The following is a 27940-nucleotide window of genomic DNA, read 5'->3' on the forward strand; positions in this document are numbered from 1 at the left end:
GTACTTGACATTAGTTTCTGAGTCTAATAATAAAGAAAACAGTCTGATAAATATTAAAGGAGACGTAAATCATTATTTCCCCACAATTTAGTGTCTTAAAAATGTGTCTATTAAATGCTTAGGTAAAAAAAAAAAAAGATAAAAACTGTAGTAGTACAACTTACAAATCATGAAACTTCCCAGTTTTTAGGGTGGAAATTGTTTCATATAATTGAGACAATAATGGTCACCCAACCTCTTTTACTTTAGGGCCAAAACAGAATTAAGAATCTGTTACTATTCTAACTAGTAGCAGAACCAAGAAGCAAATATTTGTTGAGCATAAAACGATCAGCTCTTTAAAAAGCTTTAATCATTTGAATATCCGTTTGAATATGTACATTAAATATTGTTAAAGTTTTCATCCTATCAACAAGATGCTTCGTCAATTTATTTTGTCTAGGATGTAATAACTTCATATTTTCATATTTACATGATGGCAATATCTCAATATCTTGCTAACAATCCAATATATCAGTACAGCAATTATTATAATAATTCTCTCTACAAAATTACTCATGATACAGTTCATCAAGGTGACATTTGTGTAGACTAATCAGCATTGGAAATCAATTCCATTTGACAGTGATAGCTATTCACAATATATACGGTCACAAGAAAAGTAGATGAACTACAGAAATTGCTCATTATTTGCGGTCACATCAATGGACAAAAAGTACCTGCTTAGACTAATATCACACATACAATGACATGTTTTCATGTTTTTATTGAACGCAACTTTACAGTGGAGGACAGAAAAAGTATGTGAACCCTGAAGGTTCTGTGACGATTCCAGATTGTGGGGCAGCAGCATGTTGGGCATCTGTAATTTCGGGAGATTCTCGAACAGCCAGTTCATCACGGGCCGAAATCAGTATGCATCAGGACGAGTCCAACCCCACCCACGTAAAAAAACAAAAACATTTTGGTTTATGTTGCCTGCCAACCCCATCCCAATCAATGAATATGCCCAGGCTGAAATTAGGTCACAGTATGTCTCTGTGGTTGGGTGTGAACTGCCCTGCCCTATAAAAATAACACCCTATCTTGGGGTTAGGTGGCACACTGGGCATTGGTTAGCATGTCCGCCTAACAGTTCAGAGGGTGCGGGTTTGATTCCAACTCCGGCCCTCCCTGTGTGGAGTTTGCATGTTCTCCCCGTGCCTGCGTGGGTTTTCTCCGGGCACTCCCATTTCCTCCACAAAACATGCTCGGTAGGCTGATTGAGTGCTCCAAATTGCCCATAGGTGTGAGGGCGAGTGTGGATGGTTGTTCGTCTTTGTGTGTGTGAACTACGATTAAGAAATGTTAACCTTTATGAAGCTGGGAAGGATTTCAAAAGTATCTTTGAAAGTCTTGACAGTCTTTGGGAAGTAATTTTATTTCCTGATTTTGTCGGAATTAAGATCAACACTGTTGCTATTTTCCTTGTGAGTGGCAGTGGTGAAAAGATGACTGCAAAATCACAGTGCAGAATGATCGGTGGCTACATTTCCGTGGGCAAATTTGCAACTTCCAAGTCAACAAACCATCCCTCTATCCATTTCTACTTTAAATGTTTGGATTGTTTCACGTTTTTTTCCCCATTTACGCTATATCTACCTAATGGAACTACAATGTATCCCTCAGGCCGATCCAAACCAGATGGTGATGGCGGTGCAGATGATAGACTGGATAGTGGCAGTGTAGAAGGTTTTCAGCACCTCCTGTGGCAGCTTGAACTTCCTGAGCTGTCCCAGAAAGTACAACCTCTGCTGGGCCTTCTTCCGGGCAGAGTCTACGTGGTCGGTCAATTTCAGGTCCCGTGAGATTGTGGATCCCAGGAACTTGTGTCTGTGGTGAGAATAGCATTACTGAGGATGGTGGGGGTGAAAGTGGCGAAGGGGTCTTGAGCGGGTTCAGCTCCAGGTGGTTTTGGCTGCACCAGTGGACCAGCCGCTCCACCTCCTGTCTGTACGCAGTCTCGTCACCGTCCCGGATCAGTCCGTTGAGAGTAGTGTCTGTCGTCCGCATACTTCAGGTGCTTCACAGAAGAGTCGCCTGAGGAGCTCTTGGTGGAGAGAGAGAAAAGCAATGAGGAGAGTAATGAGACCAGACTTGTTGATGAGTCATTGATCATCAAGTACGAACCGAAGGGTAAATTCCAGAGCCTTCGGTGAACAAATCATACATTGCCAAGGCTGAAATCAAAAGGCAGTCTTGTTCAACACACTCGTTTGGCTCTATTTTCATGCCCAGCTCACGTCTAGTGTAAAACGCAGTCTAATTTTGTGCATTGATGGAGTTTTCTTTCTTTGGGTATTTTTCAAAGATTTGCACAGGTGGAAGGAGCCATTTGGACTCCCGCCAATCAAAGTGGCTCAAGGCCAGAGGTATCATAAGTATTCACTTTCATTACAGAAGTAGATCCACCTTTACCATTACTGTCACTAACCGTGAAATGTGGCACGTTACTTATCTGCTTGGGACACGTCCACACGCAACACAAAAAAACGCCTCGCGTCAGCCAATCAGCTTCAAGGACTGTGTCACGTGACATTCTGAGGGCCAAAAACAAAACAATGATAACCATCGCCGTCTGTGCTCATCCCTAATTGTACAATACTTCTTAGGCTTAGACTTAGACTATATGTAAATATCGCATTGAAGGTCATTGTTATTTTTTTCATGAGGTGCAGTAGTTTGTGTTTTTGGCAGTCATTTAAAATTGTTAGTTTTTCAGGCTTGGATTCAATTTCATCCCTTGGGATTCCTCCTTCAGGAATTTCAGGTAGCTCGTACGAAAGCGAACATTGCACATGAAAAACAAACAGAAGAGACTAATAAATGAAGCACATAGCAACAAATAAAGCACGGAGTAAGAAATGCATAACAATAATACCGGGACAAAACAAAACGGGAGACGGCTTGGAAAACTTTGAATGAGGAGCTTGCCATTCCTGGTATGTTTTCACTGTTTTCTTTGTTCGTTTTTCAGCTGAAGATGCAACATTGTTTACATTATCATGTAGCGAATTGTTGGCCACTCAGTGCTGTAACTTTTCTCTTATCAGAGATTTGCCGTAAAAGAAATTGGAAAAGTATGCAGTGTGAACAATTCTCTTCAGTTGTCTGGAAGTTGTGTGACAATTTATTATTCATTTTATGCTTATTTTACTTTGTTGTTCAATAAATATAAAATTAAATAAAGTACTGGTCTATGCTGTTCTACTCTATGCAACTTTATTGCCACATGCTCAAACATCTGAATCATTTTAGATGATTGAACACTTTTGAGAAAGTAATGCAATAATTACTTTCTCTAGTAATTACATTTATGAATAAATAGATAAATTGCTTACTTTTTGGGAAAAGTAACTACTAGTAACTGTAACTAATTGCATTTTGGAAGTAATTTGCCCAATACTGTGTGCGTGTGTGTGTGTGCAGTTGTGCGTGTATGTGTGTATGGATGTTATTATATATATATATATATATATATATATATATATATATATATATATATATATATATATATATATATATATATGTTTTATATATATAAAACAATATATATATATATATTGTATGTATATTGGATTTTTTTTCAATCATATTTTTAACATTAGTCTTTTAATTTTCACTTTGATTTTATAATTTTTGGGCTTAACCTCTACTACATAGTGAGTTCTTCTCAGGACAAGCACTATACACTGCAGTCACTGTACAAGTTAATAAACGAGGGAAACTTATTTTTGGTTCGTGCCTTCTTGTCAAAATGCGTCACCATTGCACTTCCATTCAGTCTTAAATCAGTACTTTAACTGGGCGGGGGTACTTTTGGTACCTGTATCCACGGATAATAATTTTTGATTTTTTTTTCTGTGCACGTTGAACCTGTGTAAGTTTGAAGCGGAAAAGCATTATTGTGATTGAATGTGACGCCATGGGACTTCTGCAATAATTTGGCGTCCAAAAACACGCACATGCCTACACAGCATGTACGGTATTCCTTCTCAAAGTGTTTTGTTTTGTGGGGCGTGATCATCATCTTGTCATACTTGCTTTTCTCCGTCGCCAGCTTTTTTCCTCTGCAGGAACTTCATACGTGGCTCTTGGAGAAAAAAAGAAAAGGGAAGGCGGGGGTTGGCTGCTGTGCTTCTCCAAGGCAGCTGCGGCCGGAGCATTCCTGCCTTCGGTTGCTAGACAGGGATCCTGTCAAGTGTGCGGCGCAAGAAGGCAGCTTCCATGAAGTTGGCCTGGATGGCAGGGACACTCTGGTGCAAAGACTGCTTGAAACATAAGGTATTTGAATTGTAAAATGGTCACCAACTAATTAGTGCAAGTGATGCTTGTGTTGTGTAGCGCACTTATTTCATGCGTTGTCGCTCTTGACTTTAGCACGCCAGTGTTTTTATCGAGCTAGCCTTAGCTTGCTAACTTGACGCGCTTGCATGGAAACTAGTTTAGACTAACGCTGATAACAAAAATCCCATTAAGCCAATACTCATTTTGCAACTGTGAATGTTTGATTAAGTATGCATGGTTCGTTCTAAAAATCTGCAGTATGTTATGTAATTATTCCCTGAAAGTCCTTGACACTGTCAGACTGATGAGAGTTGATTTTATAAACTTGTCAACAAATGTTTGGCTGTTATTCTGATGGCTTACAATCAAGTATTTTCTACATAATTAAAACTTTGAACAAGATGCTTTAATTCAGTGTTGTGCAAAAAACAACAACTGCCACACAGCTTGCTTCGGGAAAACGATCTTCAAGCGTTTTCAAAAAATAAAATCTCAGTTCAATCACAGTTAATGAATCACATTCAAATATTTGTACTGTAACTTTACTATCAAAGTTCAGCTACTTACAAGTTATGCATACAACTCCAGGCATGAAGAATTTCCTTCAAATCGTTTTACAATGATTTTTTTTCTTTTTTAAATAGAGCCGATGAGGACAAATTTAGCACTAGCTCCTAAAATCCAGTCATTCATCTGCCCATACTTTTATTGAGTCATTCCTGGTCATAAAGCATCATCCACCTCATAAAGCTGACTGACAGCACTAAGTTGTCAAAAGTTGCCTTATTTGAAGAATCTATATCATAAAGCATTCTAGTTTGAGTAGCAAGTTTTCATTCTCCAAATAAATCCATAAAGATTTCTTGATGATGTTGATGACTTAAGTATTTCTTTACAATTCAGGGAATTTTTGATAATGAAAATCAACAACAACACAGAATTAGAGGGTGTTTCCAAAATTGCGACTGGTACTTTACATGCTCTTTGAGCATATATGTAACATGTAAATAAATAAATAAAAAATAAAATAAATAAATAAATCCTTATTTTTGTTAGATCTGACTCCTTCAAATCTAGACTGAGGGCATAGAGATTATGGCCTGAAATTCATATCATGGTATTAATTGAATTTCTTTACAGTAATGATGTAAAAGTAGAAAAATAAAACCATAATGGAAGTATTTCTGTATGGGTTATTTAAATGTGAAAAGTAAACATTTCCTGTTGAAAAAGTCAAAGTATCATTTGGTCACTTTGCTTTATTGTTAAATTAAATTTAAATTTAGAATTTTCCTGTAAACCCGTCTGCGAATTAAACCTGACACCGTCTTTGTTTTTATGTAAAAAAACAAAAACAAAATTGAGACTTATTATTGTGTAGCATGCTGCGAAGTGTGAGGCTTTGCCATCACAACAATCTACTTCATATAGTGTATTTGTTTAGCTTGGCTGCGAACAAATCTTGCTCGTAATGTCATATTACCATGGGTACATTGCTCATCGTGGATACACTCATGTGGGTTATTGAAAATTGACAACTATTGTACTTCCACACTGAAACATGACCGTTTGATTTCACATGTTAGTACCGACCAAAATGAATCCATACCAAAAAAAGTACCCGTCCTCATACATTGTGCTAAAAAAATGTAGAAGTCAAGGATAATGTTTCAATTATTGTTGGTTACACAAAAAGCTTGCAAAATCTCAGTTATTTGTTATATTTTAAAAATATTTGTAAAAATCTGAGCAAGAATTGTGGAAGTTAAGACATGATTAGCTTTCACAGGCCACATAAAATGATGTGGTGGGTCTGATCTTGTCATCACTGCTTTAGAAGGTACGGAAAGTGAGGTTTTACTAATGTTCAACTGCGTAGTTCAAGCTGGCATCTCTTTCACTAGGCGGGTCTACTCAATGAGCAGCCACACCAAGATATTTTTTGTTTTGTATAGTCTTATGGCAGCATTAAAGAGAGCGACAAATGATAACTGCGTGTCCCTCCTTTCACTGGTATTTTAGCTATTAGGCCTGTGGAGGAGAATGCGTCATCGTTGCCATGAGAGCATTTCCTCAACAACACATCTGCCGATAAGCGCATTCATTTTTGTCTGTATCAGACGTTTAGTTGGTCTTGAACGGCGTGGCTCCTTCTCCATGTCTTTTCTTGTTGTTATCTGCTCTGTTGCTAGAAGCGCGAGCATCGTCACTGCTGTTACCTGTTTTTGGAGACAGTTGCTCTGCAGTGCCATGCACAAGTTCAGATAGAAATGCGAGATTAGAATTACAACGGACACGGAAAAACATTTTTCTCTCAGACAGATATTGTACACTCAATGTGTTCATGCGTGAACAAGCAAATATCGAGACCAGAGGTGTCAAATGAATCAATTAAATCGACAAGTGATCAATTCTTGTCTTGTTTTTTTCCTTAGCAATATTAAACTTGATGAACAATAATAACTTCATACAATTTAGCAGTATTGACTACCAGGTTAATTGCTGAGCCAAATGATCAACTTTCTGCAGCTGAAGTCTAAAGCTCACCCCATTTTACCGTGCGGGGCATACGACGAAGCCATGCTTTGATTACATGATCTGGATCGACAAAAGTCTAAAACTGCAATCGGAGATAAGCGGTACCATGACAGGGGTTATCTTTTGTTAACCCAGGCTCTCATCTTAAGCTTTGTACGCATTCACAAAAAAGGGAGCACATGGAGTGTCATTTGACGTGGCAGCCTCAGCAAAACACCCAGCAGAAAATTGCTGACAGTGTCAACGTGTAAAAACACTCATTCTAAAACCCAGTGCCTAATTTTTCACTGCTGAGCATGATGCAAACATTAAATACATTTAAAAATGGTACTCAAGGTGTGCATTTAGTCCGTGAGTTAAGTCTGTGCACTTATGGGAGCTTTGTTAAAACGAGTTCAATTTTTGGCCAATTTCAAGTGCTTTATTATGTAATAAAGATCGATTATGTATTAAATATGGAACTGCACTGTGAAATGGACATGGCAGCAAGTCAAAGAAAGCATAAGAACATAGCGAACAAAGTAATATGTACCTGCTTTATTTTCTTTACAGTGTAAGGAACATTCTAAAGTTGCCGCAGACTGTGTTCTTGCTCAGATTTTCTGCATCAACACATGGTAGAGCCCCGTGGCAAAGAAACGCACACTATTGGGCTAACTGCAAGTGCACAGTTTCTCTGTGGTTATTAATGTTTGGTGCAACAGACATGAATTTATATATATTGTGCTCAACTACCATGATATGTTCTTATTGTTACAGAATTACCGGTTGCACGCATTCTTTGGACCATGGGACGGATGAAAGCTAAAGTCTGTCGGAGCCCCAGCTGGGCTGTACCTTCTCTGTTTATCATAGTCCATCTGCTGATGTTGACCTCCGAGGTGGCGTCAGGCCAGAAGATGACTCAAACAGCCATGGCTCATGCAACAGCCACAGCTGCAAGACCAGGTCCCAACTTGACTGATGACCTCCAAGGCCTCCATGCGCTGGCAGGCTTTCTAGCTTGTGAGCATGCTCATGTTTGGGCTTTGTCCCTTGTGGGCTCAGTTGTTGTAGGTCTTAGTGGGATTTTCCCCTTGCTCCTCATTCCAATTGAAGCCGGAGCAGCCCTTAAAACCGAAGGTAGGACAGTTAACCTGTATTACTCATATTTCGCAAGATGGTGCTATGGTCTGCAGTATACTAAAACAATTTCTGATGACTGTCTGCATATGCCCAGCTATTGTGAATTCAACCTATACCACAAGTGCGAATATAAGATCCATATTGGTTGTCAGTCTGACATGCCTTCAAGGGGGAAGAAATATTCTCGATTATGGTTGAACCCCCAACACGCGCACACGTGCACGCAAGCACACACCCTTTTCTCCCTATGTTTAGCTGTCTATAACAGTTTATAATGACTGTATTTTGTCTACCACTATTTTTGTTTTTGCAGATGTAGCATTTCCTGACACATTTAGCCCGGTTCACATATAGCAATGGGAGAACCACAAAGACAGTGAAAAAAGTCAATTGAAAAAAATTAATATACAGTAGCGGCACTGTAACAGTGCAAATTCAGGTCCCAGTGATTTAAAGTACAAATAGTTATCTCCACTGCTGTGCTTTGCTAACACTGGTCAACGGCACAGAGATGCATTTGTGTCCCTAAATCTATTATTATTATGATAATTATTATTATTATTCGCATTAGCATCATCAATATAATTAAAACCTGATATGCTAGTAAAAAAAAAAAAAAATCGGAATTAGCGCAAAAAAATCTACAGGTTTACTTGCTTCTCTGCTTTTTTTTATTATTATTATTATTATTATTATTATTATATATTCCTAATTTGTTGACCAGGGCAATCAGACGTAAACTAAATCATCTTGAGGTTTCTGGCCCTCGACATTGTCCCCCTCCCATCGTATCATGGTTGCATTCTGCAGTCTGAGTAAAAGTTTGCATGGAGGGAGTGGAAAATAATAATAAATTGGTTGATACAGATCTTCTTTCACTCATTTATTTAAAGGCTGTCACTTGGTAATTCTGACCGATCCATTAATGAGCCAGGTCTGGAGGTCTGGTTTAGCTCATTTTTGAATTTGTATATTTCCCTACTGTAAATGTTTATTCAATATGCAAAGAGTCTTTTTTGTTATTCTTAGCTGGACACCAGAAGCTGAAGAGGCTTTTGAGCTTTGCTATCGGCGGTCTTCTTGGTGATGTATTCCTTCACCTCCTGCCTGAAGCATGGGCGCACTCTGGCTCTACAGGTGGGTCACCTTTCCATCACTATTTCACACATTCTATCATACCTAATTTTAAATTGTAGTAGTTTATCTTTCTTACTCCATTTTTAATATCCTCTAATACAGTGGTTCCCAAAGTGGGCGGTACCGCCCCCCTGGGGGCGGTGGAAAGCTCTGGGGGGGCGGTGAGGAAGAAAGGGGCGGTAGGGGGGCGGTAGGGGGGCGGCAGTCGATTTGTACACAACACGCACGCCGCTCTGGCCCAGTCAGATACGACAGCATAGCTACAAAAGCAAAAGCTCAGGTTTGTAATTTCAAGCTTGTAATGTTCAGAATTTTATCTTATAATAAAAACCGCATTCTGGCGGTCAACATCATCTTGAGTTCAAGTCAACATGAAATTGGGGACTCGCCAGAACGCGCCGTGTTGTGTTGTGTTGAGCTGGTTAGGGCAATGGTCCCCAACCACCGGGCCGCGGCCCGGTACCGGTCCGTGGGTCACTTGGTACCGGGCCGCCAAGCCGCACAGAATTTTTTTTTTTATCGACGATCAATTAATTCAGGTCAAGACGCTCGTCCCGGTCACGTGACATGTTTCCCCAGTCGAGCCCGCAAAGCTAATATGTGGCGACAGGCTAACTAACCAGGCAGTGAAGCATTCAAAACTGCTTCAACACATGGAGACCAAGCATCCTGCAATAAAAGACAAACCTTAAATCACTTCGGGTGTCATTGTCTCCGATTACGTCTAGATGGGACCGGCTCGTTTCTGAGAAACAAACTCAGTGCTCCCACTAATTCAACGTAATGGTAATGATATTATAAATGTATTATTTATTTATTTATTTATATAAATGTATTATTTATTTATATAAATGCCGGTCCGCGAAAATATTTCTGACATGTAACCGGTCCGTGGCGCAAAAAAGGTTGGGGACCACTGCCTTAGATCACGTCCGCCACCATTTTCTGTGAATAAATGGAAGAAAATGAATACATGAGAGGGTAAACTTGCTTTTCATACCTTCAATGTTGTCATTTTTGTCCTTAAGTAGGCCTATTTATGAAATGCGATAAAATGCTGTATTTTACATGGTTTTATTTTTTTGTTTTTGTTTTGGGGGGGGGGGGGGTAGGAGGGGGGCGCTAGGAATTCACTGGGGAGCCAAAGGGGGCGCCAGCCTGCAAAAGTTTGGGAACCACTGCTCTAATACATTACATTGGCCAACGACACAGCTCCTGCGCTGTTTCAGTACATTGCATGCTTATTGTAGTGGAATCATGTTGGTTATTACAAATATTGTCTCCTCTTTCTCCAGCCAGCAAAGAGAAACACTACATGACACAGGGCTTGTGGGTAATCACTGGCCTGCTGACATTCCTTCTCCTAGAGATGATGTTCTCAGAGCATGAAGGACACAAAGATCCGCCGTCACATTCAGGCATGAATTTTAACTCTACGGTAAGTTCCGTAGCTCACCCACACAATCTGATGAGCAAACCCAAGAGTTAATATTTTGGTTAGATATTATTTTACTTTATAGCTAAATAACTTCATAATAGCATGTCTGAAGTAAAACCTCTTGGACAGTCTTGTGAAGGAAGATGGATTGGATTCTTGCTTTTTTCCATGATGTTTCTCCATTGTGTTCCAAAATAAACCAACAATTTCTTTTTTTTTTTTTAAAGCAATGGTTCACTCAGAGTGTGGTCATTTGGCCCCATGGGCCAAAAGTTGCTCATCCCTATCTTTGGATAACAGACTTAATCATGATGTATTCATCATGCCAACTCATGAGAGGCCTTTAGATATCCAGTCTCTTCACAAAAGAAGGCTTTCATCGATGATAAGAATGTGTTCGCTCCCTATTACTTTGTCTGGTTTTAGGTTTTCCATAAAACATGTTATATTTCTAATTGTAAATGAAAGCAGACATTCACATTCTGGTATTTGGAAGAGACATTTTCGTCAATTATTAATGGTTTGAACCACGCCAAAGGGGTAGTAGTATGATAAAAACGTTTTTAATCCATTCTCTACCCCCCCCCCCCTCCCTCCGGTAAAGCAGGCAACTTCAGTTTACAGTGGAAAGCCTGCTGTGTTACATGGAAATGGGACTCGTACTGAGTCACAGAAATCTTCCAAGCGTCAGAGTCTGCAGGAAGCGTCTGGAAAAGTCAAGGTATGTATGCTGATGAGGAAACATTTGCTGTGTACCTGAAAACAAATGAAAAACAAATGGCCATGATGAAGCATATGCTTTTGTTTTAGATGTGCAGTAGATGAACACATGCATCCATCCATCCATTTTCTATACCCTTTGTCCCCACAGCAGTTGCGGGCAAAATAAATAAAGTTTGTGTAGATAGCACACAACTGTCTGTACCGTTCCAATCAGCCAGCTTCTACTTTGGCCTCAAAAGTCAAGAGATGCAAACTCAAAGAAATGCTAACTCACTTCAGCATCAGCTTCAAGAGCATGGAATGTGACTTGCCCAGTTGCCATTTTCTGGGCATGAATTGGACCAGTTTTAAATGCGTACCTGTGTGCTTGTGGGTGTGATGATTGATGATTAATGCGAGTATTCATTAAGTCTAAACCACAAATTCCCAGTCATCAACTAAATCAAAACAAGTTAGTCATATGCCATGGATCTCTTAATTAGAAGGACAGTGTGAAAATGTTTTTTCCCATTGTTCAGTCATTCTAAAACCCCACTTGCAATATCAATAATATGCAAAAACATACATTTTTGTACATCTTCGTAGGTCTAGTAGGGCTTTCTGCTACGGATCGCCAATAAGATAAGGATAAGAATAGTGAATCGCAAATTTGCGGGATCAGTGGCTACAGGTTGTATGTGCAATATTCTTAGTTGGTATCTTATAGGAATACTAGAACTTGTTTGTAAGGGAATTTTGCTTGCACCTCTGCTGAAGACGCTGTGGTAAGCATGCGACGTGTGATCGCACCAAATTCTAAACCTTGTACCTTTTTATTAATGGAGTAAAGCAACTCGTGTCTTTACAATTCAAGCATCTGCGATCCAAGGCATAGAGACAGAACTTGCCAATCACGCTTGATACACATGAATCTGTTCATGTCTTACAACTTTTAACCAAATCCAATTTAATCACCTTGATAACTGCTCTATATTTCAGACAAGTGGCTACCTTAATCTACTGGCCAACTGCATTGACAACTTTACACATGGACTGGCTGTCGCAGGGAGCTTCCTTGTAAGCAAGAAGGTGAGCAACTGTGTGCATGTAATTAAAAAATATGTTAACCCCTCACATTATTTTGACTAGACATGCTTGTAAACAACTCACAGGTGACACTAGCCAGGCACACCATTTTATATACCGTATTTTCCGGGCTATAAGGCGCACCGGACTATAAGGCGCACCTTCAATGAATGGGCCATTTAAAACTTTGTCTTTGTATAAAGCGCACCGGACTATAAGGCGCACCATTAATGCATCATGTCAGATTTTTAATCCAAAGCAAATGATTTTCCATTTTATCTTTTTTATTTCAAAATCAGACGCAACAAATTACTTTATAATCACAAAATAATGATCCATAGTCTATTTGATTCATGATTCATGATTCATTCATGTCTTCAGCGGGCCACTTATGATTGATTTCATGACACAACGCTTCGGGACACTTTAAATTTAGGAATTTGGTCCATATATAAGGCGCACCAGACTATAAGCCACACTGTTGGCTTTTGAGAAAAGTTTAGGTTTTTAGATGCGCCTTATAGTCCGGAAAATACGGTACTTGCATAATTGAATGTAACGAGTAAGTGGATTTTATTCAAACGATGACAGCAATTTTCAAAGAGAGAACTCAAACTGCTTCATGTAGTTAGTTAAAATACACAAATAACAAATTCAGGACCACATTTTGAAGTCAATATGCCTATAAGAGAAAAACATAATAAAAAGGACGTAATAAACAATTTATTCTTGCTGGAATGCAGCCAAAAGAAATAAATTTGGGAAAATTTAGAAGCGAAGGACTGCAAGTTTCTATTGACTTTAGTTTTTCAAGATTCAAGAGTTTTTATTCGCCACGTTTGAGCGTGCCAAACAAGGAATTTGACTTCGGTAAAACACACCCTCTGTTCAACATTTAGGTGACTAACAACACTCAGGACATGAGAAAAATGGCAAAAACAGTGTAGACAAATTCAAAAAGGTGTGAAGAGCAGGATGTTATTGCACAGTAATGACTCTGAGACTCTGAGTGGTGTGAGTTCATACTGCTTTTGCTTGTGTATAGAGATCAGGCAGTCAGCAGAACACAGTGATGATAATGAATGACACCAATGCCACTTATGTATCCTTGTTGTTGGGTGGAATTTTCAAAATGCCAACTTTTCAGGAAATCAAAGGCCATTTTGCTCGAGTTCCCAGACACTTTCTTGTGTTATACCTTTTATTGCTATTGCTACATATTTATTAAGCTGTTATTGTTTAAAATGTAAATAAAGCCAATGACAGTCATGCACTTCAAAGTCCAAGGCTGCCACCATACAAAAAGCTCTTGAATACACCATACAAAAAGCTTTTGAATACACCACAAAAGCAAATGGTGTGACAGGCGTTTCCCCTGAATTAATTAGCCAACTAACAAATGCATTAAATGGCTATTAACATGAAATGGATACTTACCTTCATGACTCACGAGGTCCTTCAGCCATTAGGTCAGGGGTGGCCAACCAGCGGCTCGCGAGCCGCATGCGGCTCTTTGGCTGGTTACATGCGGCTCTTTTACGTTCATATCAACATTTATGTTTATTTTTCGTGCGTCTTTGCTTCGTTTGAGTTCAATATGGTATTTTGGTCAAACGCGCATGCGCGTGAGGTGAAATCCCGCAAAGGAGGAGGGACAAAACACATTTGAGGAGTATCAATTACGCTCTCAAAATGGCAAGGAAAAAATGCACAGCTAAACGAATGCTTGACGATGAACACAGGGCAGAGCGATTGGTTTTGCTGGCTTTTTAATGAATGGCGACTGTGACTACGGGGGCCCATTAGGTCCAGAAAAGCTGACGAGACGCTAAGGCAGGGGTGGCCAACCCGGCCAAAATGCCTGATATGTCGGACGTCATTAGCGCATTTAAAAGCTTCAAATGTTCAGCGCCATTTCAGCTCACGTCATGCCAATATCAATAAGGACTTTGCAAAAGGGACTGAATTTCGCAAGCACAAGTTTGGACACTTTGAAAAGTCAGGCAGAAAAATAGGTACAGTTTTTCAAAAAAAATACGAAGCACTCACAGACTCACACTTGCATTGTTTCAACTGGCTTGGAACATTGCACGGGCTAAAAAGCCATACAATGAAGCGTCGTTAAAAAAATGCCTTAGTGACGTTATTGAAATCTTTTTCACAAATTTTTCTAAGCATTGGTGGTTTAGTGGTAGAATTCCCGCCTGCCACGCGGGAAGCCTGGCTTTGCGTCCCGGCCAATGCATAATCCTTTTTTTCTTTTTCTTAAAACGGGATCGTCAAAAATTTGCAACACAAAAAAATTAAATGTTGGGCGTTATGTTAGAAAGTAACGACTATAGCTCTTCTTAACAAGCATTGGTGGTTCAGTGGTAGAATTCTCGCCTGCCATGTGGGAGGCCTGGATTTGAATCCCGGCTGAGATCTTCAAACATCTGGCAACACACGTCAAAAATAAAATGTTGCGCGTATTGGTAGAAAGTAACGTCTAAATTTCATTTTATTAAGCATTGGTGCTTCAGTGGTAGAATTCTCGCCTGCCATGCGGGAGGCCCGGGGTCGATTACCGGCCAATGCATCGTCCATTTTTTTTTTCCTTATAACGAGATCATCAAACATCTGGCAACACATGCAAAAAAATAAAATGTTGCCCGTTTTCGTACAAATTAGCGACCACAATGCTTCTTATCAAGCATTGGTGGTTCAGTGGTAGAATTCTCCCCTGTCACGCGGGAGGCCTGGGTTCGATTCCCGGCCAATGCATTGTCCTTTTCTTTTTTTTCTTATAACGAGATCTTCAAACATCTGGCAACACACGCCAAAAATAAAATGTTGCGCGTTTCGTAGAAAGTAACAACCAAAATGCTTCTTAACAAGCATTGGTGGTTCAGTGGTAGAATTCTTGCCTGCCACGCGGGAGGCCTGGGTTCGATTCCCGGCGAATGCATCGCCCTTTTTTTTTTTTTCTTATAACGAGATCTTCAAACATCTGGCCACGCCAAAAATTGCGCGTTTTGGTAGAAAGTAATGTCCATTTTTTTTTTAAACAAGCATTGGTGGTTCAGTGGTAGAATTCTCACCTGCCACGCGGGAGGCCTGGGTTCGATTCCCGGCCAATGCAACGTCCTTTTTTTTCCCCTTAAAACGAGATCGTCAAACATTTGCAACACAAAAAAATAAAATGTTGCGTGTTTTCGTAGAAAGTAACAACAGTAATGTTTCTTAACAAGCATTGGTGGTTCAGTGGTAGAATTCTCGCCTGCCACGCGGGAGGCCCAGATTGATTCCCGGCCAATGCATCGTCCTTTTTTTTCTTTCTTATAACGAGATCATCAAACATCTGGCAACACCAGGGCTCGAAACTAACCATTGCCCGATTGCCCGGGGCAAGTAGCGATGGCAGACGGGCAAGTAGAATTTTTTCCTCACTTGCCCGAACTTGCCCTGCCATAATACCATGTTTTCAAGCTGTAAAAACACGATTTTGTGCATAATTTCTCGCAACTTCTGCCGCTTCTGGTCCGACATTTTGTTTTCTAGGGAGCGGTTAGTTTCTCGTGTAAGTCTGCAATACATTGATAACTGCAAAGCGCTTCGTAATTAAATGCATGCTCCCTCACTCGTCCCTGGCTCTTCTGCGCCTGCGCACCAGCAGAGCTTGTTTCCGGTTGGCGGATACGAAGGCATATGAAGGCAAAACTTATAGTGTTGTCTTTTTTATTGCAAAAATGTGTCGGGCAAGTAAAAATCCACTCCAAAAAAATTCGGGCAAGTAAAATTTTGTTTCGGGCAAGTAAAATTTTCTCCAACTTGCCCGAGGGCAACTTGGGCAAAAAATAAGCTTCGAGCCCTGCAACACATGCCAAAAATAAAATGTTGCGCGTTTCGTAGAAAGTAACAACCATAATGCTTTTTAACAAGCATTGGTGGTTCAGTGGTAGAATTCTCGCCTGCCACGCGGGAGGCCCGGTTTCGATTCCCGGCCAATGCATCGCCCTTTTTTTTTTTTTTCTTATAACGAGATCTTCAAACTTCTGGCAACACACGCCAAAAATTACGCGTTTTGGTAGAAAATAACATCCAAATTTCCTTTAACAGGCATTGGTGGTTCAGTGGTAGAATTCTTGCCTGCCACGCGGGAGGCCCGGGTTCGATTCCCGGCCAATGCATAGTCGTTTTTTTTTTTTCTTATAACGAGATCATCAAACATCTGGCAACACATGCCAAAAAATAAAATGTTGCGCGTTTTCGTACAAAGTAGCGACCACAATGCTTCTTAACAAGCATTGGTGGTTCAGTGGTAGAATTCTCGCCCGCCATGCGGGAGGCCCGGGTTTGATTCTCGGCCAATGCATCGTCCTTTTCTTTTTTTTCTTAAAACGAGATCGTCAAACATTTGCAACACAAAAAAATAAAATGTTGCGCGTTTTGGTAGAAAATAACGTCCAAAATTCATTTAAACAGGCATTGGTGGTTCAGTGGTAGAATTCTCGCCTGCCATGCGGGAGGCCCGGGTTCGATTCCCGGCCAATGCATCGTCCTTTTTTTTCTTTCTTATAACGAGATCTTCAAACATCTGGCAACACACGCCAAAAATAAAATGTTGCGCGTTTTGGTAGAAAGTAACGTCCAAATTTCATTTTAACAAGCATTGGTGGTTCAGTGGTAGAATTCTCGCCTGCCACGCGGGAGGCTTGGGTTCGATTCCCGGTCAATGCGACGTCCTTTTTTTTTTCTTAAAACGAGATCGTCAAACATTTGCAACACACGCCAAAAATAAAATGTTGTGCGTTTTCGTAGAAAGTAACAACCATAATACTTGTAATAAGCATTGGTGGTTCAGTGGTAGAATTCTCGCCTGCCACGCTGGAGGCCCGGGTTCGATTCCCGGCCAATGCATCGTCCTTTTTTTTCTTTCTTATAACGAGATCATCAAACATCTGGCAACACGCCAAAAAATAAAATGTTGTGCGTTTTCGTAGAAACTAACAACCATAATGCATGTAACAAGCATTGGTGGTTCAGTGGTAGAATTACTCGCCTGCCACGCGGGAGGCCCGGGTTCGATTCCCGGCCAATGCATCATCCTTTTTTTTCTTTCTTATAACGAGATCATCAAACATCTGGCAACACGCCAAAAAATAAAATGTTGTGCGTTTTCGTAGAAACTAACAACCATAATGCTTGTAACAAGCATTGGTGGTTCAGTGGTAGAATTCTCGCCTGCCACGCGGGAGGCCCGTCCTTTTTTTTCTTTCTTATAACGAGATCATCAAACATCTGGCAACACGCCAAAAAATAAAATGTTGTGCGTTTTCGTAGAAACTAACAACCATAATGCTTGTAACAAGCATTGGTGGTTCAGTGGTAGAATTCTCGCCTGCCACGCGGGAGGCCCGGGTTCGATTCCCGGCCAATGCATTGTCCTTTCTTTTCTTTCTTATAACGAGATCATCAAACATCTGGCAACACATGCCAAAAAATAAAATGTTGTGCGTTTTCGTAGAAAGTAACAACCATAATGCTTGTAACAAGCATTGGTGGTTCAGTGGTAGAATTCTCGCCTGCCACGCGGGAGGCCCGGGTTCGATTCCCGGCCAATGCATCGTCATTTTTTTTCTTTCTTATAACGAGATCATCAAACATCTGGCAACACATGCCAAAAAATAAAATGTTGTGCGTTTTCGTAGAAACTAACAACCATAATGCTTGTAACAAGCATTGGTGGTTCAGTGGTAGAATTCTCGCCTGCCACGCGGGAGGCCCGGGTTCGATTCCCGGCCAATGCATCATCCTTTTTTTTCTTTCTTATAACGAGATCATCAAACATCTGGCAACACGCCAAAAAATAAAATGTTGTGCGTTTTCGTAGAAACTAACAACCATAATGCTTGTAACAAGCATTGGTGGTTCAGTGGTAGAATTCTCGCCTGCCACGCGGGAGGCCCGTCCTTTTTTTTCTTTCTTATAACGAGATCATCAAACATCTGGCAACACGCCAAAAAAATAAAATGTTGTGCGTTTTCGTAGAAACTAACAACCATAATGCTTGTAACAAGCATTGGTGGTTCAGTGGTAGAATTCTCACCTGCCACGCGGGAGGCCCGGGTTCGATTCCCGGCCAATGCATCGTCCTTTTTTTTCTTTCTTATAACGAGATCATCAAACATCTGGCAACACATGCCAAAAAATAAAATGTTGTGCGTTTTCGTAGAAACTAACAACCATAATGCTTGTAACAAGCATTGGTGGTTCAGTGGTAGAATTCTCGCCTGCCACGCGGGAGGCCCGGGTTCGATTCCCGGCCAATGCATCGTCCTTTTTTTTCTTTCTTATAACGAGATCATCAAACATCTGGCAACACGCCAAAAAATGAAATGTTGTGCGTTTTCGTAGAAACTAACAACCATAATGCTTGTAACAAGCATTGGTGGTTCAGTGGTAGAATTCTCGCCTGCCACGCGGGAGGCCCGGATTCAATTCCCGGCCAATGCATCGTCCTTTTTTTTCTTTCTTATAACGAGATCATCAAACATCTGGCAACACGCCAAAAAATAAAATGTTGTGCGTTTTCGTAGAAACTAACAACCATAATGCTTGTAACAAGCATTGGTGGTTCAGTGGTAGAATTCTCGCCTGCCACGCGGGAGGCCCGGGTTCGATTCCCGGCCAATGCATCGTCCTTTTTTTTCTTTCTTATAACGAGATCATCAAACATCTGGCAACACGCCAAAAAATAAAATGTTGTGCGTTTTCGTAGAAACTAACAACCATAATGCTTGTAACAAGCATTGGTGGTTCAGTGGTAGAATTCTCACCTGCCACGCGGGAGGCCCGGGTTCGATTCCCGGCCAATGCATCGTCCTTTTTTTTCTTTCTTATAACGAGATCATCAAACATCTGGCAACACGCCAAAAAATACAATGTTGTGCGTTTTCGTAGAAACTAACAACCATAATGCTTGTAACAAGCATTGGTGGTTCAGTGGTAGAATTCTCGCCTGCCACGCGGGAGGCCCGGGTTCGATTCCCGGCCAATGCATCGTTCTTTTTTTTCTTTCTTATAACGAGATCATCAAACATCTGGCAACGCATGCCAAAAAATAAAATGTTGTGCGTTTTCGTAGAAAGTAACAACCATAATGCTTGTACCAAGCATTGGTGGTTCAGTGGTAAAATTCTCGCCTGCCACGCGGGAGGCCCGGGTTCGATTCCCGGCCAATGCATTGTCCTTTTTTTTCTTTCTTATAACGAGATCATCAAACATCTGGCAACACACGCCAAAAATAAAATGTTGCGGGTTTTGGTAGAAAGTAACGTCCAAAATTCATTTTGACAAGCATTGGTGGTTCAGTGGTAGAATTCTTGCCTGCCACACGGGAGGCCTGGGTTCGATTCCCGGCCAATGCAATGTCCTTTTTTTTTTTCTTAAAACAAGATCGTCAAACATTTGCAACACAAAAAAATAAAATGTTGCGCGTTATGGTAGAAAATAACGTCCAAAATTCTGTTGAACAGGCATTGGTGGTTCAGTGGTAGAATTCTCGCCTGCCATGCGGGAGGCCCGGGTTTGATTCCCGGCCAATGCAATGTCCATTTTTTTTTTCTTATAACGAGATCATCAAACATCTGGCAACACATGCCAAAAAATAAAATGTTGCGCGTTTTCGTAGAAAGTAACAACCATAATGCTTGTAACAAGCATTGGTGGTTCAGTGGTAGAATTCTCGCCTGCCACGCTGGAGGCCCGGGTTCGATTCCCGGCCAATGCATCGTCCTTTTTTTTCTTTCTTATAACGAGATCATCAAACATCTGGCAACACGCCAAAAAATAAAATGTTGTGCGTTTTCGTAGAAACTAACAACCATAATGCATGTAACAAGCATTGGTGGTTCAGTGGTAGAATTTTCGCCTGCCACGCGGGAGGCCCGGGTTTGATTCCCGGCCAATGCATCATTCTTTTTTTTCTTTCTTATAACGAGATCATCAAACATCTGGCAACACGCCAAAAAATAAAATGTTGTGCGTTTTCGTAGAAAGTAACAACCATAATGCTTGTAACAAGCATTGGTGGTTCAGTGGTAGAATTCTCGCCTGCCACGCGGGAGGCCCGGGTTCGATTCCCGGCCAATGCATCGTCCTTTTTTTTCTTTCTTATAACGAGATCATCAAACATCTGGCAACACATGCCGAAAAATAAAATGTTGTGCGTTTTCGTAGAAACTAACAACCATAATGCTTGTAACAAGCATTGGTGGTTCAGTGGTAGAATTCTCGCCTGCCACGCGGGAGGCCCGGGTTCGATTCCCGGCCAATGCATCATTCTTTTTTTTCTTTCTTATAACGAGATCATCAAACATCTGGCAACACGCCAAAAAATAAAACGTTGTGCGTTTTCGTAGAAACTAACAACCATAATGCTTGTAACAAGCATTGGTGGTTCAGTGGTAGAATTCTCGCCTGCCACGCGGGAGGCCCGGGTTCGATTCCCGGCCAATGCATCGTCCTTTTTTTTCTTTCTTATAACGAGATCATCAAACATCTGGCAACACGCCAAAAAATACAATGTTGTGCGTTTTCGTAGAAACTAACAACCATAATGCTTGTAACAAGCATTGGTGGTTCAGTGGTAGAATTCTCGCCTGCCACGCGGGAGGCCCGGGTTCGATTCCCGGCCAATGCATCGTCCTTTTTTTTCTTTCTTATAACGAGATCATCAAACATCTGGCAACGCATGCCAAAAAATAAAATGTTGTGCATTTTCGTAGAAACTAACAACCATAATGCTTGTAACAAGCATTGGTGGTTCAGTGGTAGAATTCTCGCCTGCCACGCGGGAGGCCCGGGTTCGATTCCCGGCCAAAGCATCGTCCTATTTTTTCTTTCTTATAACGAGATCATCAAACATCTGGCAACACGCCAAAAAATAAAATGTTGTGCGTTTTCGTAGAAACTAACAACCATAATGCTTGTAACAAGCATTGGTGGTTCAGTGGTAGAATTCTCGCCTGCCACGCGGGAGGCCCGTCCTTTTTTTTCTTTCTTATAACGAGATCATCAAACATCTGCCAACACGCCAAAAAATAAAATGTTGTGCGTTTTCGTAGAAACTAACAACCATAATGCTTGTAACAAGCATTGGTGGTTCAGTGGTAGAATTCTCGCCTGCCACGCGGGAGGCCCGGGTTCGATTCCCGGCCAATGCATCGTCCTTTTTTTTCTTTCTTATAACGAGATCATCAAACATCTGGCAACACATGCCAAAAAATAAAATGTTGTGCGTTTTCGTAGAAACTAACAACCATAATGCTTGTAACAAGCATTGGTGGTTCAGTGGTAGAATTCTCGCCTGCCACGCGGGAGGCCCGGGTTCGATTCCCGGCCAATGCATCGTCCTTTTTTTTCTTTCTTATAACGAGATCATCAAACATCTGGCAACACACGCCAAAAATAAAATGTTGCGCGTTTTGGTAGAAAGTAACGTCCAAAATCTATTTTAACAAGTATTGGTGGTTCAGTGGTAGAATTCTCGCCTGCCACGCGGGAGGCCTGGGTTCGATTCCCGGCCAATGCAACGTCCTTTTTTTTTTCTTAAAACAAGATCGTCAAACATTTGCAACACAAAAAAATTAAATGTTGCGCGTTATGGTAGAAAATAACAACCAAAATACTTCTTAACATGCATTGGTGGTTCAGTGGTAGAATTCTCGCCTGCCACGCGGGAGGCCCGGGTTCGATTCCCGGCCTATGCATTGTCCTTTTTTTTCTTTCTTATAACGAGATCATCAAACATCTGGCAACACACGCCAAAAATAAAATGTTGCGCGTTTTGGTAGAAAGTAACGTCCAAAATTTATTTTACCAAGCATTGGTGGTTCAGTGGTAGAATTCTTGCCTGCCATGCGGGAGGCCTGGGTTCGATTCCCGGCCAATGCAACATCCTTTTTTTTTTTCTTAAAACAAGATCGTCAAACATTTGCAACACAAAAAAAATAAAATGTTGCGCGTTATGGTAGAAAATAACGTCCAAAATTCCGTAGAACAGGCATTGGTGGTTCAGTGGTAGAGTTCTCGCCTGCCACGCGGGAGGCCCGGGTTCGATTCCCGCCCAATGCATTGTCCAATTTTTTTTTCTTATAACGAGATCATCAAACATCTGGCAACACATGCCAAAAAATAAAATGTTGCGCGTTTTCGTAGAAAGTAACAACCATAATGCTTGTAACAAGCATTGGTGGTTCAGTGGTAGAATTCTCGCCTGCCACGCGGGAGGCCTGGTTTCGATTCCCGGCCAATGCATCGTCCTTTTTTTTCTTTCTTATAACGAGATCATCAAACATCTGGCAACACGCCAAAAAATAAAATGTTGTGCGTTTTCGTAGAAACTAACAACCATAATTCTTGTAACAAGCATTGGTGGTTCAGTGGTAGAATTCTCGCCTGCCACGCGGGAGGCCCGGTTTCGATTCCCGGCCAATGCATCGCCCTTTTTTTTTTTTTCTTATAACGAGATCTTCAAACTTCTGGCAACACACGCCAAAAATTACGCGTTTTGGTAGAAAATAACATCCAAATTTCCTTTAACAAGCATTGGTGGTTCAGTGGTAGAATTCTCGCCTGCCACGCGGGAGGCCTGGGTTCGATTCCCGGCCAATGCATCGTCCTTTTTTTTTTCTTAAAACAAGATCGTCAAACATTTGCAACACAAAAAAATAAAATGTTGCGCGTTATGGTAGAAAATAACAACCAAAATACTTCTTAACATGCATTGGTGGTTCAGTGGTAGAATTCTCGCCTGCCACGCGGGAGGCCCGGGTTCGATTCCCGGTCAATGCATTGTCCTTTTTTTTCTTTCTTATAACGAGATCATCAAACATCTGGCAACACACGCCAAAAATAAAATGTTGCGCGTTTTGGTAGAAAGTAACGTCCAAAATTTATTTTAACAAGCATTGGTGGTTCAGTGGTAGAATTCTCGCCTGCCACGCGGGAGGCCTGGGTTCGATTCCCGGCCAATGCAACGTCCTTTTTTTTTCTTAAAACAAGATCGTCAAACATTTGCAACACAAAAAAATAAAATGTTGCGCGTTATGGTAGAAAATAACAACCAAAATACTTCTTAACATGCATTGGTGGTTCAGTGGTAGAATTCTCGCCTGCCACGCGGGAGGCCCGGGTTCGATTCCCGGCCAGTGCATCGTCCTTTTTTTTCTTTCTTATAACGAGATCATCAAACATCTGGCAACACACGCCAAAAATAAAATGTTGCGCGTTTTGGTAGAAAGTAACGTCCAAAATCTATTTTAACAAGCATTGGTGGTTCAGTGGTAGAATTCTCGCCTGCCACGCGGGAGGCCTGGGTTCGATTCCCGGCCAATGCAACGTCCTTTTTTTTTTCTTAAAACAAGATCGTCAAACATTTGCAACACAGAAAAATAAAATGTTGCGCGTTATGGTAGAAAATAACGTCCAAATGTCCATAGAACAGGCATTGGTGATTCAGTGGTAGAGTTCTCGCCTGCCATGCGGGAGGCCCGGGTTCGATTCCCGGCCAATGCATTGTCCATTTTTTTTTTCTTATAACGAGATCATCAAACATCTGGCAACACATGCCAAAAAATAACACAAAAAACAACAACACAACACAACACTGCAACACAAAAAAATTTAATGTGTTTGTCACGCTAGCATACCGTATCGTTTAGCCTATTGTTGCTCGTTCATGTCTGTTCTTGGTACTGGGTTTTGTCAAATAAATTGCCCCCCAAAATGCGACTTATACTCCGGAGCGATTTATATATGTTTTATTATTCACATTTTTGGGCATTTTATGGCTGGTGCGACTTATACTCCGGAGCGTTACGGTAACCTATTTTTGGATCTATTGTTGGAACTATGGAAACTTTTTTTTAATTTATTTAAAAAAATGGCTAACCTTAACTAGAATCCCATGTCACATAGCCAATGGTAGAATCTGGGTCTTTTGTGTTGTAGCAGAAGCAGCATGGTAAACTAACAATATACGCCTGCCCTAAATCTTGATTTTACTCGCTTGGGTCCTACGAGACTTTGTCTAACGTGGTCTGGTCATGGACCCCAATTATTTTGTCATAAATACATTTTCAAGGAGTATTTTAACTGGATGATATAAGAACCGTATGAAGCTAAATGACTAGCGTTAGCGATTTGATGAATTTTTCCTGTGACCAATTTAAAAGACTGTTTTTGATTCGGAAAGGGGGAAGTTCGCAGAGGCCACTAATCCACACAGACACTCACAAGTCAAAGAGCGTAGCCTGACCCAGTAGTAGAAGTGGCGGCTTTATTCTCACGTCCATCCAATTCATGCAGCATCAAAATGTATTACTCAATCTGCCTGATATTGTCATCTGTGTATTCCTTCTCTTTTAATAAAATGTCAGGCTTCGATGTGTGTGGAGCGTTCAAGGTGATGCACGGCAAACGAACCCCTTCGGCTACCCAACAACATGTTGTACGTTAATTAACGGACCAAAGAACCGCTTCGGCTGCCTAAAAACATGCCTTTCTCAAAAAACAAGACTTTAAATGTAACGGCTGCCTAAAAACATGCCTTTTTCAAAAAACAAGACTATACAACGCGCTTTCGGGGTTCACGCGATTCCCCAAATTCTGAACCCCAAAGTCCATGTAAAATCGAGGGTCAGGTATAGGTCACATTTTTTACCATGACTACTGCGTCTTCCTTCCCCTTCCTAATTTCTGCAGTCAATTATTCTTAAGACAAAGTTAAAAATGAGCAACCCGTTTGCAGTATTGAAACAATTATTGTACATATATCGTCAATACCAAGTGTTATAAATGTATTCAAAATTTGAAATTAAACTCAAATTTTATCTTCCTCCACATTACTTGTATCCCTCTTAAATTGCAAATGGGCTCATCAGCAGAAATTCGGACCGCTATGTACTGAGTAGATCACACCGTATATCGTTTTTGGAACAAGATGTGTCCAGCTGGCATGACATACGGTTGTCAGCAGGAGCTGTGCCAGAGAGGAAGTTAGCTCAATGTCTCAAACGCGCACGTCATTTCACTAGTGCTCTTGTACAGACTATAGCCATATGACACATAACATGAATGCTATGGCTTAAGAGATTGTTTTCCAGAGTTTTCATTATATGCAGAGTAGTCAAAGGAAGTTAACCAATATTACTTTGCTTGCAGGTTGGCTTTCTTACCACTTTTGCTATCTTGCTCCATGAAATCCCACACGAGGTGAGATTCCTGCACCTGAATATGTTGAACAAAGTCTTTGATTTCGGTTAACTTACATTTGCCTTAAATTGCTGCCATTCCAGCCAATACAAGTTGTGTCTTTGTCCACAGGTGGGTGACTTTGCCATTTTGCTCCGAGCCGGGTTCGATCGGTGGAGTGCAGCCCGTATGCAACTGTACACCGCACTGGTTGGTGTCCTGGGGGCTTGCTTTGCTTTATGTTCTCAGTCACCAAAAGGCACAGGTAGGATATTTTCCAAATTTGTGATGACATTCTATCAAACATCACGAGAGCTTACAGCACTGAACTACTGTTTTCAGAAAATGCGACTTTCTGGATTCTCCCATTCACCTCTGGAGGCTTTCTTTACATAGCCTTGGTGAATGTAGTTCCTGACCTGATTGAAGAATCCAGTTTGAGGTTTGATACATATGACATTGACCGTAACTTGAATATGTGTTTCATACCTCTGATTCTGAGTGTCAAATCTTTTGTTTTCCAGGGACTCCCTACTTCAGACCCTACTCATTTTCTCTGGTGTGTCAGTCATGGCTCTCCTGTCCACCGTGGCTGTTTGAACATCACGAGCTGCTCGTCTTGCTCGACCACCACACGGAAAGACTAAAACCAAAAACAACCAGGACATCCTCACTACTTCCTATCGGATAACGGTTATTCACGAACCTTGACAATTCATCTTGATATCCGAATCACGCCGCCTTGAGCTTGCTATGGACCGTGGTACGCCTAAACAAACATCTGACAAAAATTGCACTTTATGACAATAACAAACTCATTCTTGAGATGAGACATTTGTATTTGATCTTGGACAATGTGCAAGCTCTAAAAATCAAGGGAATGATGATGATTTATATGGATTTCTGTTACCAAGCTTTGATCTTGGACAATGTGCCAGCTCTAAATGACAATGATTTATATGGATTTCTGTTACCAAGCTTTCTTAAAATGTACATAAACTATCAAAATAATACAGTTCGAGAAAGATTAAGATTAGATTTTTAAAAAAAATACTTAGCCCAAGAAAAGTGTTTTAATGCTGTGTATTTATATTAAAGAGAGTGAGGGAATAACAGCATACCACTGCAACATTACCAAAGTAACGTGCCAACATCGTCTTGTTAGAGACTATAATCGCACCCTCATATCATAGACTAAGGCTTTTGAAAGACGATTGATTGGCACGTCACCCTCAATGCAAGTCAAGTGTTTAGCATTTAGCGAATCCTCAGTTCTGGTATTCAAGGTTTGAAGGCACCTCTCACATTCCAAATGGTTCAACGAGGACGCCAAATTGTCCTTACGTGGGTGTGAATGCTAGTGTTTCTAAATGTGCCTTGGGTTTGGCTGGCTACCAGTACAGGTTGTATCTTGCCTCGCCCAAGTCAGCTTGGACGGGTCCCAGGTCACCCGTGACCTGAATGAGGATAAGCGGTGCAGAAAATGGATGATTAGAGATTTTCCTGTTTCAAACAACCACAATGACCCCTATTTTTTTGTAGAGGAAATTTACTGTAAAATTCACACATTTTTGTAAAGGTACGCAAAACCCAAGTTGCATGAGGGCACGTGAGTGTCAAATGGACATTAAGTGAGGAGGCATAGAGGTTTCTACAGCTTGTTTGGCAAGCATATTTTGCCATAATGACTCCACCGCAGGTTGTCTACTTAGTCATCAGCCTATGAGGTGTGCATTGTCTGTGGGAGGTGTTTCAGTAACGGAACACAAAAACAACAAACTTGACATTTGAATGGAATGTGGTGCCAAATTAGCATACAAAGTAGATGTGATAAACAATGACAAGCTGATTTCTTCCCATGTACTATTCAGATTCGTTCTTACTACCTTATTTGTACTACGATTGTTACAAACCATAGCATTTTTTTAACTTAAATTATTTAAGAAATGATTGTGTAAAATTGCAGACACTTGTTATAATTGGCTTCATTTCTCAAGCTTTGTGTTTTTTTCGCTTGCCTTTGGAAGACTCCCAGGTGAAAAGCTGACTTGTAAACAAATGACCATGTTATTTTTAAGTTTTCTTCTAAACTGGTCAAATTAAAGTCAGATCCTTTAAGAGACCGTGTGTAGGTTTTTCTTGCTATAGAGTTACCATTGTCTGTCTGTGCTATAGAGTTGCCATCATTGTCGGATGATGTCATATTGTCTGTCTGTGAACTCTGAGCCCTTTTTTGTCCCCGACTTTGCAACTCAGACCTCCCAGTTCAAAGAGGCGTTCTTGTACACTTTTCCTTGCGGAAAGTTGGAAAAGTTCCACTTCCGACCTTCCCCAAATGCAGCATAAGAATCT

The 27940-nt window shown here is 40.9% G+C and overlaps 1 protein-coding gene, 1 long non-coding RNA gene and 42 other non-coding genes across 45 annotated transcripts; 43 read left to right on the plus strand and 1 right to left on the minus strand.

The window, feature by feature from the left end:
* Nucleotides 1-122: 122 nt before the first annotated feature.
* LOC133152395 (uncharacterized) lies at nt 123-4217 on the minus strand. Its single transcript, XR_009714124.1, has 3 exons — nt 4080-4217; nt 2474-2579; nt 123-2089 (listed from the first exon to the last, which is right to left on the minus strand). It is a non-coding gene; the product is annotated as an uncharacterized LOC133152395 (long non-coding RNA).
* slc39a13 (solute carrier family 39 member 13) lies at nt 4181-27710 on the plus strand. Of its 2 annotated transcripts, none has more exons than XM_061275945.1 (10): nt 4181-4323; nt 7624-7986; nt 9019-9126; nt 10422-10564; nt 11169-11285; nt 12266-12355; nt 25559-25609; nt 25721-25853; nt 25931-26030; nt 26113-27710. In XM_061275945.1, the coding sequence occupies exons 2-10, from the start codon at nt 7653-7655 to the stop codon at nt 26186-26188; spliced, it is 1152 nt and encodes a 383-aa protein (XP_061131929.1). In that variant the 5' UTR covers nt 4181-4323; nt 7624-7652; the 3' UTR covers nt 26189-27710. The 2 variants fall into 2 exon arrangements, with proteins under 2 accessions (XP_061131929.1, XP_061131930.1); XM_061275946.1 differs by having other exon boundaries at nt 11172-11285.
* Nucleotides 15045-15115, plus strand: trnad-guc (transfer RNA aspartic acid (anticodon GUC)). The gene has a single exon. It is a non-coding gene; the product is annotated as a tRNA-Asp (tRNA).
* trnag-gcc (transfer RNA glycine (anticodon GCC)) lies at nt 15229-15299 on the plus strand. The gene has a single exon. It is a non-coding gene; the product is annotated as a tRNA-Gly (tRNA).
* trnag-gcc (transfer RNA glycine (anticodon GCC)) lies at nt 15403-15473 on the plus strand. Its single transcript has one exon. It is a non-coding gene; the product is annotated as a tRNA-Gly (tRNA).
* Nucleotides 16273-16343, plus strand: trnag-gcc (transfer RNA glycine (anticodon GCC)). Its single transcript has one exon. It is a non-coding gene; the product is annotated as a tRNA-Gly (tRNA).
* trnag-gcc (transfer RNA glycine (anticodon GCC)) lies at nt 16451-16521 on the plus strand. The gene has a single exon. It is a non-coding gene; the product is annotated as a tRNA-Gly (tRNA).
* On the plus strand, nt 16817-16887 carry trnag-gcc (transfer RNA glycine (anticodon GCC)). The gene has a single exon. It is a non-coding gene; the product is annotated as a tRNA-Gly (tRNA).
* Nucleotides 17001-17071, plus strand: trnag-gcc (transfer RNA glycine (anticodon GCC)). Its single transcript has one exon. It is a non-coding gene; the product is annotated as a tRNA-Gly (tRNA).
* trnag-gcc (transfer RNA glycine (anticodon GCC)) lies at nt 17181-17251 on the plus strand. Its single transcript has one exon. It is a non-coding gene; the product is annotated as a tRNA-Gly (tRNA).
* On the plus strand, nt 17363-17434 carry trnag-gcc (transfer RNA glycine (anticodon GCC)). Its single transcript has one exon. It is a non-coding gene; the product is annotated as a tRNA-Gly (tRNA).
* Nucleotides 17703-17773, plus strand: trnag-gcc (transfer RNA glycine (anticodon GCC)). Its single transcript has one exon. It is a non-coding gene; the product is annotated as a tRNA-Gly (tRNA).
* On the plus strand, nt 17887-17957 carry trnag-gcc (transfer RNA glycine (anticodon GCC)). The gene has a single exon. It is a non-coding gene; the product is annotated as a tRNA-Gly (tRNA).
* trnag-gcc (transfer RNA glycine (anticodon GCC)) lies at nt 18071-18141 on the plus strand. Its single transcript has one exon. It is a non-coding gene; the product is annotated as a tRNA-Gly (tRNA).
* On the plus strand, nt 18411-18481 carry trnag-gcc (transfer RNA glycine (anticodon GCC)). Its single transcript has one exon. It is a non-coding gene; the product is annotated as a tRNA-Gly (tRNA).
* On the plus strand, nt 18595-18665 carry trnag-gcc (transfer RNA glycine (anticodon GCC)). The gene has a single exon. It is a non-coding gene; the product is annotated as a tRNA-Gly (tRNA).
* On the plus strand, nt 18777-18847 carry trnag-gcc (transfer RNA glycine (anticodon GCC)). The gene has a single exon. It is a non-coding gene; the product is annotated as a tRNA-Gly (tRNA).
* Nucleotides 18959-19029, plus strand: trnag-gcc (transfer RNA glycine (anticodon GCC)). The gene has a single exon. It is a non-coding gene; the product is annotated as a tRNA-Gly (tRNA).
* trnag-gcc (transfer RNA glycine (anticodon GCC)) lies at nt 19141-19211 on the plus strand. Its single transcript has one exon. It is a non-coding gene; the product is annotated as a tRNA-Gly (tRNA).
* Nucleotides 19323-19393, plus strand: trnag-gcc (transfer RNA glycine (anticodon GCC)). The gene has a single exon. It is a non-coding gene; the product is annotated as a tRNA-Gly (tRNA).
* trnag-gcc (transfer RNA glycine (anticodon GCC)) lies at nt 19507-19577 on the plus strand. The gene has a single exon. It is a non-coding gene; the product is annotated as a tRNA-Gly (tRNA).
* Nucleotides 19691-19761, plus strand: trnag-gcc (transfer RNA glycine (anticodon GCC)). The gene has a single exon. It is a non-coding gene; the product is annotated as a tRNA-Gly (tRNA).
* On the plus strand, nt 19870-19940 carry trnag-gcc (transfer RNA glycine (anticodon GCC)). Its single transcript has one exon. It is a non-coding gene; the product is annotated as a tRNA-Gly (tRNA).
* trnag-gcc (transfer RNA glycine (anticodon GCC)) lies at nt 20053-20123 on the plus strand. Its single transcript has one exon. It is a non-coding gene; the product is annotated as a tRNA-Gly (tRNA).
* Nucleotides 20235-20305, plus strand: trnag-gcc (transfer RNA glycine (anticodon GCC)). The gene has a single exon. It is a non-coding gene; the product is annotated as a tRNA-Gly (tRNA).
* Nucleotides 20417-20487, plus strand: trnag-gcc (transfer RNA glycine (anticodon GCC)). Its single transcript has one exon. It is a non-coding gene; the product is annotated as a tRNA-Gly (tRNA).
* trnag-gcc (transfer RNA glycine (anticodon GCC)) lies at nt 20601-20671 on the plus strand. The gene has a single exon. It is a non-coding gene; the product is annotated as a tRNA-Gly (tRNA).
* On the plus strand, nt 20783-20853 carry trnag-gcc (transfer RNA glycine (anticodon GCC)). The gene has a single exon. It is a non-coding gene; the product is annotated as a tRNA-Gly (tRNA).
* On the plus strand, nt 20965-21035 carry trnag-gcc (transfer RNA glycine (anticodon GCC)). The gene has a single exon. It is a non-coding gene; the product is annotated as a tRNA-Gly (tRNA).
* trnag-gcc (transfer RNA glycine (anticodon GCC)) lies at nt 21149-21219 on the plus strand. Its single transcript has one exon. It is a non-coding gene; the product is annotated as a tRNA-Gly (tRNA).
* trnag-gcc (transfer RNA glycine (anticodon GCC)) lies at nt 21488-21558 on the plus strand. The gene has a single exon. It is a non-coding gene; the product is annotated as a tRNA-Gly (tRNA).
* trnag-gcc (transfer RNA glycine (anticodon GCC)) lies at nt 21672-21742 on the plus strand. Its single transcript has one exon. It is a non-coding gene; the product is annotated as a tRNA-Gly (tRNA).
* On the plus strand, nt 21856-21926 carry trnag-gcc (transfer RNA glycine (anticodon GCC)). The gene has a single exon. It is a non-coding gene; the product is annotated as a tRNA-Gly (tRNA).
* On the plus strand, nt 22034-22104 carry trnag-gcc (transfer RNA glycine (anticodon GCC)). The gene has a single exon. It is a non-coding gene; the product is annotated as a tRNA-Gly (tRNA).
* Nucleotides 22218-22288, plus strand: trnag-gcc (transfer RNA glycine (anticodon GCC)). The gene has a single exon. It is a non-coding gene; the product is annotated as a tRNA-Gly (tRNA).
* trnag-gcc (transfer RNA glycine (anticodon GCC)) lies at nt 22398-22468 on the plus strand. Its single transcript has one exon. It is a non-coding gene; the product is annotated as a tRNA-Gly (tRNA).
* Nucleotides 22581-22651, plus strand: trnag-gcc (transfer RNA glycine (anticodon GCC)). The gene has a single exon. It is a non-coding gene; the product is annotated as a tRNA-Gly (tRNA).
* trnag-gcc (transfer RNA glycine (anticodon GCC)) lies at nt 22763-22833 on the plus strand. The gene has a single exon. It is a non-coding gene; the product is annotated as a tRNA-Gly (tRNA).
* trnag-gcc (transfer RNA glycine (anticodon GCC)) lies at nt 22940-23010 on the plus strand. The gene has a single exon. It is a non-coding gene; the product is annotated as a tRNA-Gly (tRNA).
* trnag-gcc (transfer RNA glycine (anticodon GCC)) lies at nt 23118-23188 on the plus strand. Its single transcript has one exon. It is a non-coding gene; the product is annotated as a tRNA-Gly (tRNA).
* Nucleotides 23302-23372, plus strand: trnag-gcc (transfer RNA glycine (anticodon GCC)). Its single transcript has one exon. It is a non-coding gene; the product is annotated as a tRNA-Gly (tRNA).
* trnag-gcc (transfer RNA glycine (anticodon GCC)) lies at nt 23479-23549 on the plus strand. The gene has a single exon. It is a non-coding gene; the product is annotated as a tRNA-Gly (tRNA).
* On the plus strand, nt 23663-23733 carry trnag-gcc (transfer RNA glycine (anticodon GCC)). The gene has a single exon. It is a non-coding gene; the product is annotated as a tRNA-Gly (tRNA).
* trnag-gcc (transfer RNA glycine (anticodon GCC)) lies at nt 23841-23911 on the plus strand. Its single transcript has one exon. It is a non-coding gene; the product is annotated as a tRNA-Gly (tRNA).
* Nucleotides 27711-27940: the final 230 nt, after the last annotated feature.

Source organism: Syngnathus typhle, linkage group LG4 (assembly GCF_033458585.1).
Source record: "Syngnathus typhle isolate RoL2023-S1 ecotype Sweden linkage group LG4, RoL_Styp_1.0, whole genome shotgun sequence".
NCBI lineage: Eukaryota > Metazoa > Chordata > Actinopteri > Syngnathiformes > Syngnathidae > Syngnathus > Syngnathus typhle.

Excerpts from the sequence above, each read along its gene's own strand:
- slc39a13 (XM_061275945.1), top strand. The coding sequence starts at position 7,653 with ATGGGACGGATGAAAGCTAAAGTCTGTCGGAGCCCCAGCTGGGCTGTA. Across the intron at positions 12,356-25,558 it reads GCTTCCTTGTAAGCAAGAAG|GTTGGCTTTCTTACCACTTT; the intron begins GTGAGCAACTGT and ends CTTTGCTTGCAG. Across the intron at positions 25,610-25,720 it reads TCCATGAAATCCCACACGAG|GTGGGTGACTTTGCCATTTT; the intron begins GTGAGATTCCTG and ends CTTTGTCCACAG.